At 40.0% G+C, this 17,351-nt stretch overlaps 1 protein-coding gene across 5 annotated transcripts in view; it reads right to left on the bottom strand.

The window, feature by feature from the left end:
• Nucleotides 1-6,971: 6,971 nt before the first annotated feature.
• tlx2 (T cell leukemia homeobox 2) overlaps nt 6,972-17,351 on the bottom strand; it is an 18,170-nt gene continuing 7,790 nt past the window's right edge. Inside the window, exons 2-6 of one of the 5 annotated variants that reach the window (XM_080416518.1) lie at nt 14,424-14,720; nt 12,068-12,305; nt 8,757-8,937; nt 7,891-7,992; nt 6,972-7,397 (exon numbers count right to left, since the gene is read on the bottom strand). In XM_080416518.1, coding sequence (XP_080272644.1) covers nt 7,386-7,397; nt 7,891-7,992; nt 8,757-8,937; nt 12,068-12,305; nt 14,424-14,720 — 830 coding nt within the window. In that variant the 3' untranslated portion in view covers nt 6,972-7,385. The remainder of the gene's footprint in view (nt 7,398-7,890; nt 7,993-8,756; nt 8,938-12,067; nt 12,306-14,423; nt 14,721-17,351) is intronic. The other 4 variants (XM_080416519.1, XM_080416520.1, XM_080416521.1 and 1 more) reach the window with 4 other exon arrangements.

The raw sequence follows: 17,351 nt of genomic DNA, 5'->3' as shown, positions 1-17,351 counted from the left end.
ACATTTTCAGATGGCTGTTAGGGACAAATAGCCTACATATTAATTTGGGGGTCCATGAAAAATGTTTGAGAACCAACATTTCGGAAACAAGCCCAAATAAGCAACTACACTTTAGAAACGAGCCCCGCAAGCCGCAACTACCAATTTTTACAAGCAACTTTAAAGAAAAACAAGCCCAAAGTCGCTTATAATAAGCAGACGTGGCAACACTGTGTTTACGGTTCCGTAAAGCACGTGTGAACGACGCGCCAGTAAGCCAATGGGGGTTGGGAAAACACTCTGGAGTAAATGTGTTGGACCAATAGAATTCAACACGGTGGGCGGGATTAGAATGGATGTAAAAATGTAAAAAAAAAACCTTACAGCTACAAGGGATTACCACTGGATGGCGCTGTTGCAAAAGATTTGTAGTGTCTACTCTGGCGTAAGCTAGTCGCAATCAGTGGTGGAAAAGTACTCAATTTATTTACTTAAATAAAAGTATCAATACTGCAATGCAGAAATACTGTGTTACAAGTAAAAGTCCGGTAATCAAAATTTACTTGAGTAAAAGTACAAAAGTAATGGCATCAAAATATACTTAAAGTAACAAAAGTAAAATGCAGAATGTCCCATTTCAGAAGTTTTCAAATGTACACATTGTGAGCTTGTAGTTTGGCTATTTTGTAATGGCTGAATTGGCTAATGTATGTTTTGTAATAATAATCAAAATCTACAAAGTAACTATAGGCCTATAACTAAAGTTTTCAAATAATTGTGGTGGAGTAAAAGTACAATATGTGCCTTTGAGATGTAGTGGAGTAGAAGTATGCTGACAATTGGAAATAGGCCTACTTCAGTAAAGTGAAAATACCTCAAAATTGTACAGTACAGTACTTAAATAAATGTACTTAGTTACTTTACACCACTGGAGGCAACCATATAGAGTTATGGATGCAATAACTGACGATATTCAGGCAATAGCCCCTATAGGAGCTATTGCCTGAATATCGTCAGTTTCTATTAATTTTAAGTCTGAATGGCTGTTATAGCTGTAGGCAAGACATAGATCTATTTTTACTTCTGATAAGGTCATGTTCATTGAGACACTTGCCAGGCATTGGGCTCTTCAGATGAGCTCCAATGTTTTATGTTTGGGAATGTATATAAAAAATTCTATATATATAAATTCGGTATACAACATAAATTGTTGTTTATAGCCTATTAGTGCTCTACTAGCAGTGTTGCCAGGTCTGCTTATTGTCATTTTCCCCCAAGGTATTATTTGAAAATAGCAGATCTACAAGCACACAACGCGTCGCGAGTGTGAGCTTGTAGATCTGCTATTTTCAAATAGCTGATGTGTGTTTAAAGTGCTCATGTGGCCCCATAGTCGCTTCTTTTGGGCTTGTTTTCCTAGACCTGGTTGCTTGTTTCCGTCACAGAATCTGGCAACACTGTCTACTAGTAGAGTAGAGTTGACAAATGTTTTTGCAGTAAGGCAAAGTAGAATACTTTAAACTTGCCAGGAATAAATAAAAATACTCTGCAGGTGATCTAATATAGTGCAATGACATATGTAGGCATACTGTCTCTACTGATCTGTCATCAAGTAAAAATAATTAATTATAATAATGATAATAATAATAAATACAACCTATATTTTGTCCTAGTCTCCAGTGTTATGGATTCATAGGAAAAAAGTCACTTTAAATAATAAATACAACTCAGGCCATGTTATTATTTTCATTATTTGTTTATTTAACATTTGGGTTATTTCTTAATTCATTTTCACAATGCCCAATTTCTATTGCTACTGGATATCCCCTTAGGAAGCCATTTTCATTTAGTATTATTCTCCTTGTTGTCTCTAATGATGACATCAATAGACTATTAAGTCTCTGCTGTGGGCTATATGTCATTCAAACTGACCGTTATTTATTTAGACTATTTAGCACTGTGATATTTTGTATTATACAATTGTATTAATTACAAAAAAACACTTCAAACCTTTTGATAACAGCCTCACACCGCAAAGGTAAATGGCCCCTATCAAGCAAATGTTGACTCAGTGAGCTGCTGCTGGTATTATGAAACCCAATGGAATGACTAGGCTTCATGCATGACTGAAAGCTCGCAAAGGTTTTAATAAGTCACAAACTGCTCCGGACATGTCTCAAGAGCCTTTCTCATCACACAGTAGCTCATCGTATCCTGTTTTCGCACTTGCATGCCCTCACTCAACATACAGTGTTTCTCTTGACGCCGTACTGTCTGTTAGGGGTTCCCACACAATTCTTAAAATGTCAGTAAATTCAGTAAAAAATTCAAAGAATTATGGGTGAATAATTATTTTCTTCAGAAAGCATCGTACAACCATTGCCGTGTGTGTGTGTGTGTGTGTGTGTGTGTGTGTGTGTGTGTGTGTGTGTCTGTCTGTCTGTCTGTCTGTCTGTCTGTCTGTCTGTCTGTCTGTCTGTCTGTCTGTCTGTCTGTCTGTCTGTCTGCCTGCCTGCCTGCCTGCCTGCATGCATGTTGTTCTGTGTCTGCTTGTGCATGCACACAAGTTTGTGCCTGTGTTGTTTTGTGCGTGCGCACACACACACACACACACACACACACACACACAGTATGCATGCATGTGTGTACGTGAATAATAAAAGCTTCTGGTGTCATCAGCCGTGAGCCTGGCCAGATGCCACACATGTCACTGTCATGCTGGCAGAATGCATGGTGACTCCTTCATTCATCAACTTGACATTCCTCTCTGTGTGAAAACATCTGTATGCAGCTCACTGCTTGGCTTGCTTTTCTCTAAGCCTGTGATTCTCAACCTTTGGCCCGGGGCCCACCGGCAGGCCGTCATACTTTTATACAGTATTATAATTACGCTGTTTTGCAAGAATATTTCTTAAATCTAATGTCAGGATATTATGCCTACCACTGGTTGCTTGGCAGGAATTGGAGCTCATTCTCATTTTGTACTCGGTGTAAAATGCTCTGGATGCAATGTCACCTAATTTTCTAACATCTAAATATCATCTAATATCTCAAATGTTTTACTGAGCAAATGTATCACATGTGTGATCATGGAATAATAAGGTTGCATCTTGTGTTGAGACTAGTCTTGAAGTACTCAGCCTCAAAAGTAACAAGCGATAGAATAAAACACATATTTTCATTTATATATTTAAAGATTTACCAAAATCTTGCTTTAGCCTTTAGACGTTAGCGTTATTAGACTGTGTTAAAAGTGAGACAATGGATTAGCTAAGACAGCATTATGGCCAATCAGCGCTTGCATTTTAAGTTTACAGCTACTGTAAATGTATCACATTAACCCTATAAATTAAGATGGAGCCTGGTCCAGTTGGATCTTTTTAGCAACTCCAGGGGAAACACAGTCCCACTTTAGAGTGTAAATTGGGATACTTTTCTACCACATCAAACTGACTGCTACCGTTTTTTTTGTTTTTGTTTTGCACGAGGTAGTCTGCATAGTCTGCAACCAACCCCAAAGAAAAGGTCGTGTTTGGAGTGTTTTGAAAATGACAATCATACAAAGGCTTTCGTCAACATTCTCAGATGTCATAACATTACCAATTACCATCTAATAGATTCTGAGCAGCAGCGGCTGCATGCTTTGTGTTAAACTGACTGTATGAACCGCACCAACTGTCATAATGTGAATGTCGTTGTAGACTTGTTACATTCTTTGTCATGTAGCTACTGTACGCCCCTACACCTATACGTTTTACAGTATCCCATCAGGATGCACAATCGTCAAAATGTATAACTAAAACTCTCTGAGTTTTTCCCTCAAACCAATTTGTGTTTGAGGGACCATACCGTTTGGGATGAACTACAGTTTAGGACTACAGGCCACAAAACAGTACAAAACTAAACTAGGAAGCGACCAATGAAAATGTCAGAAATGTTGTTGTTAGTACCATGTTCTACCCATTGAGCATGAGAATGAATGGGACCCCTCCTTGACAGTGTCATTGACATGCTGTGACGTATTGATATACACATGGAAGTAAAGAAAGCCTTAATCCAAGCAAAGGTTAAAGGATATTAAAGGACCATACCGGTGTGATATTGCCATTGACTGGGCTACGATTCATGGTGCATTTGACATGACTACTGACTAGTTTCCAAACTGTGGTTTATTTAATTTTAAAGGAAGTCAATAGAGTCCATTCAACTTAAGCCCAGTCCACACCAATGGAACTGGTCGTAACATGCCAGTATCCCATTTGGGGATAATGGTTGCAAGGAGTTGCAAGCAGTTGCAGTTGCAAGGAGTTGCATTGGTGTGGACTGGCCTTTAGAGACACTCAAACTGTGCAATGATGTTTCGTCAACATTGACTCAATTATTCAGGTTACGTTCTGTAACATTTTAATGACTTTGGTGAAAATGTAAACAACATGAAGACTGAAAAAAGTAATTAATGGACAACGTATGGCCGAAGCTGTGACTAGACGATGACTGTATTACGTATGTACGTATTGTATGACACCCAATAGTCTTCCTGTATCCATTGAGCAACTGAAGTTATGACAGCTCCCAGAGTATGTCTTTAGTGTTCACTGCCTTTTACAAGGATGGAAACAAGTGATAGGCGAGGGCTGAGCGTGACACATAACATAATAGCCTGTGTGATGTATAGTATTTTGGTGCCCTTCACTTCAAAACAATGTGCCTGATAGGAAGTCTGATATACTCACAGCCTCTTGCTCTTCTTCATCTTGTGTGGTGACATTTTATTGGATAAGGACAAGGCTCTTTGGCGGTGAGAGAGAGAGAGAGAGAGAGAGAGAGAGAGAGAGAGAGAGAGAGAGAGAGAGAGGTGGGGGTTGTGAGGGGGCAAACACAACCATGAGAAGAGAAAAGAAAGCAGAGGGGGGAAAAAAATCTTTAAGCACCTGTAGCAAAACACAATACATGGCTTTGAAAACAGTGAAGGGGTGGAATTTTTGTAAAAGCGGGGCCAAGTCACGTCTTCACGGCAGCTGAGACGGAGAGATGAAAGGTGGAGCGACACGGTTCTGCGCAGAGGAAATGGGGGTTGAGTAGGCGTCACCTGGAGAACTACCTGCCATTGACAGGATCCCAACCAGGCACAACACCCTCAAAACTGACTAAAACATAACGTTGACGTTTGTGAATGAGAGAGAGAACAGGAGAGAAAAGGTAGGGAAATGAGAGAAGCGGGGGGGGGGAGGAATCCTTTGCATAAAATGTATTGATATCCCAGTCAAAAGGCAAAGATGTGCACAGATATGCTACGATGTTCAGTTCACCGGACAACTGCACCAACGACTTTAGTCATACAGTCAGACAAGGTGTATATGGAATATGTGTATAGGCATGGCAAAGACTGACAGGAGGCCAAAACACACAACCCACTGTGTGGAGTGAAGGCTGTTGGGGGGGGGGGGGGGGATTGGGCAACAAGGCTTAATGGGAAGGCTCATTTCCGAGCAGGGAACCTGCAGATCTACTCTGAGCTTCTAGATAGGATGCTTTGTTATGACTCAGGTGATAAGCGTTCGTATGATAGCGTGGATGATAACGCGTGTTTACAGCTGTCTGGTGTCTAGGTGGCCGCGTTTTCCCAGACGGCGCTGGGAGCTCATACCAGAATTGCCAGGGTGGTTTATTTGGGTTGTTTGTGGCTTGAGTTCTCAGACAATGGAATGGCCTTAAAAATCTGTGCTGGAGTCTGGACTCGCATGGCATTAATATGCTTAGGATGGTTGCTTGGCTTGCTTCACAGCTTCAACCTTCCTTATGTATTCTTCATTTTGGTTGACATCAGTTTTTGTTTTGTTTTATCTTTATTCATCTATATAAGGTTTTGTGGAAAATGTGAACTTTTTTCTGGAATAGCTTGCCCTGCTGATTCCTTCACACTTACCCAGTACAAACATGTAATCAGGGTTCGATTTGCAGGGGGGATGGGGGGATTCATTCCTCTGTTTTTGATACCCCCCATTCTTTTTTAGGTTTCATCCCTGCTTCTGGTGAGACTGAATTGAATACATGCATTTCCTTATGGGAAAAGTACACTGATATTATATGTTTGATAATATCACAATGCACACATTGGCTATTTTTGCCATTTGTCATGAGAAGAAGTGCAAAGTATAAAATGACCCCCTCTTCTACAAATCGAACCCTGCATGTAATAGTCTTCAATGGTTGGCCACTGAATACCTCCACTAGAATATAGTGGCCAACAGTATAGGTCTCATATCGTTTTGATATTCATTCATTCAGAAGTCTTTTACCTTGGAGTGCTTTTACATTTTAATGTGAGATCATAGCTTAATGCCCTGAAACTAAATAACCGATTACCTCAGAAAAAATATAAAGAGTCCAATTCCAAAATACTATATGGATTTTGGAAGAAAATCATTACCTTGCTTGTGTTAATAATTCTATATACACAGACCCAGTCTTCTTGTATCCAAGAACGCACCAGTGATTTTATATGTATATGTGTGTGTGTGTGTGTGTGTGTGTGTGTGTGTGTGTGTGTGTGTGTGTGTGTGTGTGTGTGTGTGTGTGTGTGTGTGTGTGTGTGTGTGTGTGTATATATATATATATATATCATATTTTCTCAGAATGTTCGCCTATTTTTAGCAAAATAATAGGTCATCTTTTATGACATGCCCAGAATAGGGAGGATTGGGAGAATTGTGTCACGAATGTCCTCTGTGAGAAAATGTTATGACCCACCTTCTATATATATATATATATATATATATATATATATATATATATATATATATATATATATATATATATAATTTTGTTTTTATTTTGATCATCCTGCTGTAATTCATTCATTGTTTCAGACTGGATTGAACATTGTGACAGCAAGACATAAAAGCAGAACAGCTTTGGGGAAGACCCCGCAGGACACAAGACACACAAAAAGACACAGGCAAGAAATGAGAGAGATGTTCGTCATCTTTTCAAAAAAGTCACAATGTCATTTAATATAAAACACCCTTTAAATTGACAGGCAGGAGGCCCGTGAGCAGGGCCATCCCATCAACAGGCTACCACTCAGCAAACTGCAAATCGGGGAGAGAAAAGCACATCCACCTCCATGGCAGGTGGCCTTAACGGTCATGTCCGAGTAGCACACAGAAAAAGATTTTTGAAACATGCATTTTACTACATTGTACAAAGTCAAAAGCGGGGGGGAAAAAAGGGAGACCATTTTTTTTGCCATTTGGCAGAATGTCAGTGTCTCTGCCGCCTCCAGAGAGCTGCAAACAGAGGCGTGTCCTGAGCCCACAGAGGGGACAGTCTTGATAGTTGGGCATCTATCAGAGGTGTCCATTTTGTTTCCCGGCACTCTGGGGGTTAAGTGCCCTCCTCTCTTTTTAGACCGACAGCTGAAGGGAGAGTGGAAATCTTGTGTGAGGCAGGAACAATTATACTCAACAGTTTTCAGGTACTTTTTTTAAGACAACAGTCGTACGACTCATTTGCTTTCATTTTCATCTCTGACAAAACATCAGCGTTCATCATTCTCAGCAGGGCCCCATATATACTGCGTTTCAGTCCTCACATACAGTGTACTTTCTTGGAGTCTGGGCGGTAACACATAGCTGTCTCTCTAGGACATCTTCCTCACAATGCTGCTGGTTTACGATCAAAATGAATGACAAAACGCAGTGATGTCCAGTTAAATTATTTCCATCTCAAACCTCCCCCCCTGCATCTATGACACTCCCATAACGGTGTTGCGTTATTCTTTTGTTTATTTGAGGGGTTCTGTTTTTCTAACAGACTCCTCCCATCTGTCCATTTATTACACTGATGTCATTCACATCCCATGTCATGCTCTGCCTTCCATCACTCTCTCTCTCTCTCTCTCTCTAATACCTGATTTATACTCAGTTGTGCACCATGTTGCGCACCGAAAATAGAGTACAGAAGTCCTGACGTCACTCGTTCATCCCCTGGGTGGTCGCGGAAGTAATTTCTCTATGGAGAATAACATTGGGTCATCTTAGAATCGTCTCATACAAGAATTGAGGTCCAAAAATAAACAAACTGTCTCGCCGATATTGTCAGCGAGGTGGCTCTGTATCGTCTATGATAGCCAGTCACTCATATTTGATACAGTCTGTTTCTGGCGATAATGTAACTAATTCGGTGGAAGTAACATTAGCGTCTTCTCTTCAGTTGATGCTTCATATCCATAAGAGTAAAGCCGCCGGGATCATTTTTTTATTTTTTTAACACAGTTCTTATTTGACGCCATATTAAACACGTCTATAGGAATTCAGAATGGGGGGGAAAAAACATGACCCAGGTAGGATGCGTAAATTACGTCAGACTTCGGTGCCCTATACTCGGTTGTGCACCATGTCGCGCACCAAAAATAGCAGATCAAATCGCATCATATCACAATGCATTATGGACTTGTACATTATGCTATTTACAACACATTGCAGCATGTAGATCTGATATTTTCGGTGTGACACCAGCGCACAACTAAGTAGAAATCAGGCTTTTAAAAAAACGCTTTACATCCCTCACCCCACCCAACCACACACACACACACACACACACACACACACACACACACACACACACACACACACACACACACACACACACACACACACACACACACACACACACACACACACACACACACACACACACACACACACACTCAAACAAACACAGGTGCTGCTCACACACAATCACACCACAGAGGCCACGGTGGTGACGGAGGTCACCTGTTTCTCATCGGCCCAGGGCTGGAGGTTCTGGAGGGCGTACAGAGAGGAGTTGTGCAGACACAGCGGGTCCTGCTGCAACGGCTGGCTCAACGTCTTCTGGAAGGCCTCCTGTTGCAGCTGCAGCATCAACCGGTTGGCCTGCTGTCTCTCCGCCTCTCTCTCCTCTGCTGTCTGCCTCCTGGACCAAATATAGGTGGGGAGGGGGGGAGGGTGGTGAAGGGGAGAGGAACGTTGCATAAAGTTATATTTCGTTGCTGTCGGGGGCAGACACCTTATCTCTGTGTTTCAACTGTGTTTTTTTCGTACTAAAGCATCAAAAGTAGCAGATCCACAAGCTTGAAATGTGGCGCGTAGTGTATAAACAAACAAACAGACAAAAGCATTTTACACAACACTGATGATAGTGCTGTGAAACAAATCTATATGAAGCCATTAAAGCTGCAGCAAACCATAGGCACTTACAAGAAAAACCTACGGAATACTCAAATCTCTTAACTGTCAGTGTCAACAGACATGAGGCAATATGAGGCAAAAAAAAACACACAAGCAACTTGAAAACCTCAAGTTGCCCAGAAAAAGATAAACAATACAATTTCATACAGTATATTGGGGGTCCCTGTTTTGTCTGTATCTCAGCTAAGAGGTACTTGGCCTGAAAAACGTTGAAGACCGCTGTTGGTCTGCAGTGTACATTCTGTTATTCTATCTAGACCTACATGATTTGCCTCTTGCAGTATCTGTAGTAAGTGTAGCTATTAGCTCTGCAGTCAACTGTCAGTAGAAACGGTGAGATCCCGTTGCCAACCTCTTGCTGCTTACAAGCAGTCCAAATGGTCTGCTACAGTATGTCAACGTGTTCCAAAAAAGCCAGTCTGTAACTGCGTTATGGTGACCAACGGCCATCTTTATCTTAACAGCCCTGAAAGCAGCAGAAGCATGGCACCATTTCCACTCAGTGAGTGGATAGTCCTCTCCTATACTCTACTAAGCTCCACGTGCTAACGTTTACAATCTGACCTGAACATCCACAAAACTATAGATCACACCGCCAGTGGTGCGCTTAAACCTGTACGCTTTCAATCCACAGCAGTCTGTGCTGCGGCAAAGAAACATTGTTCAGTCCTTTGAATTTCCTCATTAGTGAAAGTGTGCGTGATGACAGAAAAGTAAAATTGCAGCTAATAATTGATGTACTTTCAAACTCCCCCTGAGAGCCTACAAATTATTTGTACTGTATACTTGGTTTACATGCAGGTCCAAGTAGGCTATAGAGATTCAAATTATATATAGTACCCTTTAACAAATAAACAATACATTTCCATATGGCTTTTCTGGACAGATTTTACTGCGGTATTTACAGTATCATTGATTACTATTATGGATAACAAATTAGCAGCAACGTACATATTCACAACACACAGTGGGCGAGGAATACAAAAGCAATGTGAAAGCACAGGTTGAGGGACGCCTCTATAATAATAACTCTTTCATGCACGCCGGCTCCCATCCATTAGCCACACGTTATTGTTAACAGCATTATCATAATTTAATTTTACTGGCTGTTGATTCGATCATGTGCTTGTTACTAGCGTAGCCGTCACACGGAGACATCCCTCATCCACATCCTATCAGGTACACACTACAGGGAAATGACATAAATCTCGGCAAAACTAGGAAATCAGAAAAGTGAGTTAGCCAATTCCCTGGTTATTCATAGCATGTTGTTCACCCCTGTGTCTTTTTTATAACATTCAGTCATTTATTAATTCAAAAATCTTATTCCACTATTTCCATTCTGCAGTCTCTATATCCCTCTGTATTCATTTAGAACAAGGCTTATTCCGATATGATTTCAATTTTTTAAACCATGTTGCTGTTGTTGTTGTCAAAGAAGAATTTAAGTTTTATTTATTATAACATTTATATAAATTCATCTTTTCTCAAGACACTAGGTGTGTTTCCTATCACCCATATTTGTCGCAGAACTGTTTCAAATGATTAAAATGTTTATGAAATAGAAAACAAACCTGTGAAACGTTAACATTATTTAAATTCGATTATTCAAAGGTAATTTAGCCACTCTTAATATACCTTTGAAATGTGCCTGCCACCCTTAAGTAAGGCTGAGGTATCATAATTTGATTTCCCACTCATTTACTTCAAATTGGCTGCAAGCAATGGACAGAATGAAGTGAGGGCTTTTTTTTTCCTTCCATGGACTGTGCAGTCAGTTCCTTCTATGAGTGGGTCAATATTGCTTTGGACAGCAAATTTCTAAAAAGCCTTTTAGGCGGCCAGCAATAATTGTGCTTGGTCAAGTGAACTGGCCTCCAAGATACTACTTGTAGCTAAGCTAAGCACAATATGTGTCTGGTACAGCTTGAGCGCTTCAGCTGCAGTCAATCTCGCTTTGTGTTTTCAAGTGAGACATCAAACACCACAGTAAGCAGTTGCAAAATACATACAGGTTCACACTGCCATTACTTTATGATACAGCATGGGTAGCAAGAAAAATGGAAGCAGGGTCAAGAATGAGAGCACATCTGCATAATGGAAAACACCCCAAGTAGCACCACCGTGTTTGTTTCAGTAAATAAATAGTGCAAATAAAGTGAAGCACGACAGTAGAAAAGGTGTGCGTGCGTGCGTGCGTGCGTGCGTGCGTGCGTGCGTGCGTTTGTGCGTGTGTGTGTGTATCTGTATGTGTATGTGTATGTGTATGTGTGTGTGTGTCTACAAATACGTTCTCTTTGCAACAGTAAAGCCTGTCTTTTCACACTGAATTGAATTCAAACTAAAAGTGAATGGCCGTCAGTCACAGGTGCCTCTGCTGGCCTGGGACTGAATCCTCCTGTCTCTCCTGTACTATCAGGGGAGCCACATGGCATTCTGTCACTCTGGACCCCTAACACTTATTAACAATAACATCTATAAATGACATATCATATAAACTCAATAAAGAGTGGTTCTCAAAGTGGGTCCGGGGACCCCCAGGGGTCCTTGAAGGGGTTCCAGGGGCATCCAACAAAATGCATCACAATCAGTGCTGCAATTGTAACTGTCGATTTTACTATTTTTAAATTCGGTTATTTGGTTTTGAGCTTGTACGTACATCGGCTATTTGACAAATTTGGAATCATTTCGATTCGTTTTTTAACACAAATCTCCTCGTACGGGTGTCCCTGGCACAAAACTTTTTGAGATGGGGGTCCTTGGCCAAATACAAATCAATTTGGGGGTCTTTGACATGAAAATGATCTGCAGAACCCCAGCTTTAAATCACAGCAAACGGTCCAATGGAACCCTACCTCCATTTTGTCCGTCTGTTCTGGAACCAGGTCTTGACTTGTGCGTCTGTCATCTTCAGGGCCTTGGCCAGGGTGGCGCGTTCAGCTGAGGCTAGGTACTTCTGTCGATGGAAGCGCTTCTCCAGCTCGCAGATCTGCACTCTGCTGAAAGAGGTGCGAGGCTTTTTCCTCTTGGGAGGTGTGCGGTTCTGGTAGGGGTGGCCGATACGACGGGTCACAGAAAAGGGTGAGAGAGCGGCTGAAAAGAAAAAAAGGGGGAAAATAATTAGTCTTCATTTGAGTTCAGTTGAGAAAAAGCATTGCACGTAATGTCCCGGCTACGAATGTCATAATTCATCAAATTGTAATATTACATTTATTAGATCAGTAGGCTATTAGGGTTGTTTTGGTTATCCAAAGTAACTACTTGGTATTACTTCAAAATATTATATTACACACTACTTTTTTCTTTTTAGTTAGTTAAATTACAACATTAATATACAGTATGTGTGCGTGTGCGTGTGTGTGTGTGTGTGTGTGTGTGTGTGTGTGTGTGTGTGTGCGTGTGTGCGTGTGTGCGTGTGTGCGTGCGTGCGTGCGTGCGTGCGTGCGTGCGTGCGTGCGTGCGTGCGTGCGTGTGTGTGTGTGCGTGCGCGCGTGTGTGTGCCATGTAATGTGCTATATTAAATTGTTGCGTTATTTTCACAAAACATCCTCAAATTAAGTAAAAAAGGACTGTAAGCATAATAGTTATTCGGGCTGGTAGTTTTGGTTAAAATAAGTGTTTGTACAGTAAGAGGGGTCTCCTTGTCTAAAGTACATTTTCAGGTCAGGATACCAGTTTCATCAGGAGAGAAAACTCATGATAAACAAGTGAAATTGGCAGTGATGAAACAAAAATGTATTGGTTTATTTGTTGGTTGGTGTCCCACCTAGAAATGTATTTTATGTTTATTAAAGAGCTGGAGAGACAGCGACACCCATGTAACTAAACAAACACTCTAGACATTATTACTATCATAATATAGAGCTTTTTATCATTTACATTTTTTTTATTGAAACCAAATATCACTTGCAGTACCTTTTAAATGGAAGAAGGTAGCTAAATGGAATAAAGAAGAAGGCTACAATACTGGTGTTAAAATATTATTTTAGCATCCTAAATGTTAATGCCACGACGAAACAGAGACAATTCAGAAGCTGCAGCACCCTCAAAATGTATACATACACATCAAATAAAACTAAACTGTGAAAAGTACTGTACACAAACTGCAGTCATTAGTGTGCATGAATTTGTTAGACTCTTAACAATAATATCTTCTTCTGAAAGTACAGTGTTACTTGACAAACAGCTGTAATAACTTTAGCCAATTTGTAAAAGTACTGCAATATACTACTTAATTACTCATGAAAGTAATAGTATTACATACTGTGATCCATATGTACTCCAACACCACAAACTCAAAGTATTATTTTCCAGAAGCAACCAATGAAAGACATCCATAGTTGTTGTTTTTTATGTCCCTGTACTGCTATTACCACTACTGCTAATACTACTAATGCTGCTTACATACAGTATACTTAGTATATTATCGCTACTGCTTCTATTTCTTGTACTTTTACTATTACTGTTATGGCTACCACCATTACTTCTACCATAATGACTACTATGACTTCTACTAATGCTCCTCCTATAGTCATACTGTTTCAACTCCTATTTACTGTATAATACTATGACTCCTATACTTCCATTACTATCACCACTACAATTACTAAAATGACTACTGCTACTACTACTACTAATACTTATAATCATCATTGTGACAACATAGATGTCCTTAAACACAACCCCACGCGTTGCGTCACTTTGTAATCGGCTATTTTCAGCGAAAGCTTCCCCCACAATAACAGAAAACAGAAAATACACTAGTATTGAGCCCTGAGGGACTCCGGTTACCCATATGGGGTTTAACCCTTTAAGGCCTGAGACTGATTCTACATAATGTCTTTTAAATCCTAACAGTTTTCTGAAAATACTTGTGTTTCTATATCAGTGGTGCTCAAAGTCAAGGACCCCCAAAATTATATATATTTGGCCGCGGACCCCCATCTCAAAATATTTTGTTCCAGGGACCCCCCAGAAGCAAAAATTTGAGTTAAAAATGCTCGCTTTAAAAAATATATATATTCAAAGATTTGCACAAATGTTCACGATTTGTCAAAACTAGCTTTTTTTGTATAGCCAAATAAATCTTAAAATGACACAGATGCGTTCCCGGTCTTAATGTGGTTAAGTGGTTTAAAAAGCAGCCTGGAGCATAAAGAGTGGGTGTGATGTCTGTGGGGAGGATGGGTGGGGGGGGGGGGGCTGACTCACCTGAGCAAGCGGCCTTAGGTAGAGGATAGTCTGTTACGGCTAGAAGGCCACTGCCGTCTTGCAGGTGAGCCGCGAGCTCGGGGTAACAATAATAATAGCGTTTGGCTAACGACTCCACCGCGCTCCACGTGGGGACCCCCTTGACCATGTCCCCCTTGAGGAGAGGAGTACAGAGGTCTGGCAGGGACGTGGCGGCCCCCCCCTCCGGCCTCCCAGTGGCCCCCTCTGCTGCTGGGCTAGTGTCCTCTGACTCCTCCTCCCCTAAAGGAAAGGGGAGACACAGTGAAGGTCCCCATGCTGGAGCACACGGGTGTTTGAAGGGACAGTCAGTGGTGGAAAAAGTACTCAAATGTTTGACTTAAGTTAAAAGTATCAATATTGCAATGTAGAAGTACTCCGTTACAAGTAAAAAGTCCGGAATTCAGAGTAAAAGTACAAAAGTATTGGTATCAAAATGTACTTAAAGTACCAAAAGTAAAAGTACAAAAATGGTTGAAAATAGCCTCGGTATAAAATAGGGCTAAAGTGGTTAATGTATGTTTTATAATATCATGATTTATATCTGAAAAGTAACTAGTATAACTAACGTTTTCAAATAATTGTAGTGGAATAACAGTACAATATTTGCCTCTGAGATGTAGTGAAGTAGAAGTAAAAGTATTGGAAATACTCAAGTAAAGTACAAATACCTCAAAATTGTACTTAAGTACAGTACTTGAGTACATGTACTTAGTTACTTTCTACCATGCACACAGGTGTTAGAAGGGACAGTGCATTGGGGAAGGGGGCTATACTGCATAATATCTATTACTATTATTGTGTGACTGGGCTCATTGGCAGAATCTGCTTTGTTGTCATTCATTTATGTGCCAAATAGTGGGAGGTTTTGACACTTTTGTTGCTGTACAATAAGAGTGAATGGAATCGTTACTTTTGGTTCCTTGTTCAAAGAGCAAAGAAACAACAGATAAATATGATAAATAATATTTAGACGTATCATACCCAAAGCAAGCATGTCTAAATCGACAGTTCTCAGTAAAAATGAAATTGTGGATCTGATTGGGTGAAATCTACTTTAAATATATATATATTGAAAATAGGGGAGGATTTTTTTTTTATTATATATATATATATATATATATATATATATATATATATATATATATATATATATATATATATATAACCTAACTAAGGGCAAATGGCTTCCAGCTGCAGAGTACGACTTTGCCTTCATTTTGAGCTGCTCAAAACAATATTTCTCAATGAGACACTTCAAATTTGATGTAATTCTCCCCGGTAATATAGCTATAGTTTTATTTTCGGTCGCCAGCCATTCAAATATGTAATTTACTTGTTGTGAATAGATTTTTTTTATTTATTATAGGCATGCCATCTAGCCTACTTTCAGTAATTCACTTTCATATATCAATCTGCATCTTATGTATTAATAACAACTTATCATTTGTCTGCATCATAAAATATCTATGAATCCTGTCTATTTTGTCAGCCGTGGGTAAACAGAAGATCAATACATGTAACGTGATCTTTTCTGGCCATGGATCCACTCCTCCTGCACACCACCACATTCTCATTTAGTCTCCGAATGGAAATTTACAACAACAATACAGTGACACTTTTTCTCTCTTGTTCCTCCCAAAAGCAAGCTGTTGTGTCGGCTGTCTTACAGTATGTTTGTTTATATTGTCAGAAAACACACCAGGAGCCAAAATGAATATGAGAACATCTGCACCTAGGTGTCCCCTTGGGGACACCTAGGTGCAGATGTTCTCATATTCATATTCTTCTCAAATTCATAGAATATGAGAATATGTTCTCATATTCTCATATAACATCATAAACATCTTCTCCGTATTGTCAGAAAACACACCAGGAGCCAAAATGAATATGAGAACATCTGCATACGCTGCGTTCAGAGTTCAGCAACCTGAACATTCATTTGCTACACAGAACATTTTTGATGGGGAAATGGAAAACAAACAAAGCTATTATGCATTCAATGATCATTTTCAGGGGACTGACTGACGGCGTCCCTTGATAACATGAACACAAGTGTCAAAATGAAGCCTTTATATACAAGCAGACAATTTGTACTTGCAGCTAATTAGGTCACGAATAAAGATCACTATGATGAGCCACGCCAAAAATGGCATTGCATCTCTTTGCCCTAAAAAATAGATGTGTATATAGGATATAGCAGTGGCGGCCATTTTGTGGTGCCACGGATCGAAAGCCCATTAATTTTTCCCATAGAGATTTCCAAAAATATTTATATTAACTATTTTAAGCCTGCATGGAACCAAGCCATCCAGGATCCTGGTGAATCATGACCATAAAACATTTGATTCTGTGTAAAAACAAAAAAAATGAATATTTAATTATATTATATACTATATATTTAATAAATACCCCTTTTTGTGGTTTTCAAATATATTTTGACACAGAATCAAATGTTTTATGGTCATGATTCACCAGGATCCTGGGTGGCTTGGTTCCAGGCTTAAAATAATGAATTTAAATATTTTCAGAAATCTCAATGGGGGAAATGAATGGGCTTTGGATCTGTGGCACCACAAAATGGCCGCCACTGCTATGCCCTATATGGCTTTCTCATGCAGCCAAGAAGCATGTCTGTTGCTGTCTCCAACAGCAGGCCCATGTGGAACAGATAATACAGCATTAGACGGCTATTTCAGGCCATCTGCGAGGCTGCTAATGGACCAGGCACATACAAGCACGTTCAGACTACAAACAACACGAGTAAAAACACACAAGCACTTCCGAAGCTGCTGACAACTTGCAGGGAACTGACACTCCTGGGAATGGTTTCTATATCATGCAAGCGTTAAAATATTTAATTTGTATTTAGTTTTTTTTAATAGCAATTATATAGGTTAAGCTAAATCA

This window comes from Gymnoscopelus braueri (genome assembly GCF_963280865.1).
Source record: "Gymnoscopelus braueri genome assembly, chromosome: 20".
Taxonomy (NCBI): Eukaryota; Metazoa; Chordata; class Actinopteri; order Myctophiformes; family Myctophidae; genus Gymnoscopelus; species Gymnoscopelus braueri.
The sequence above is the reverse complement of the archived record's forward strand: the minus strand, read 5'-3'. Positions and strand labels throughout refer to the sequence as shown.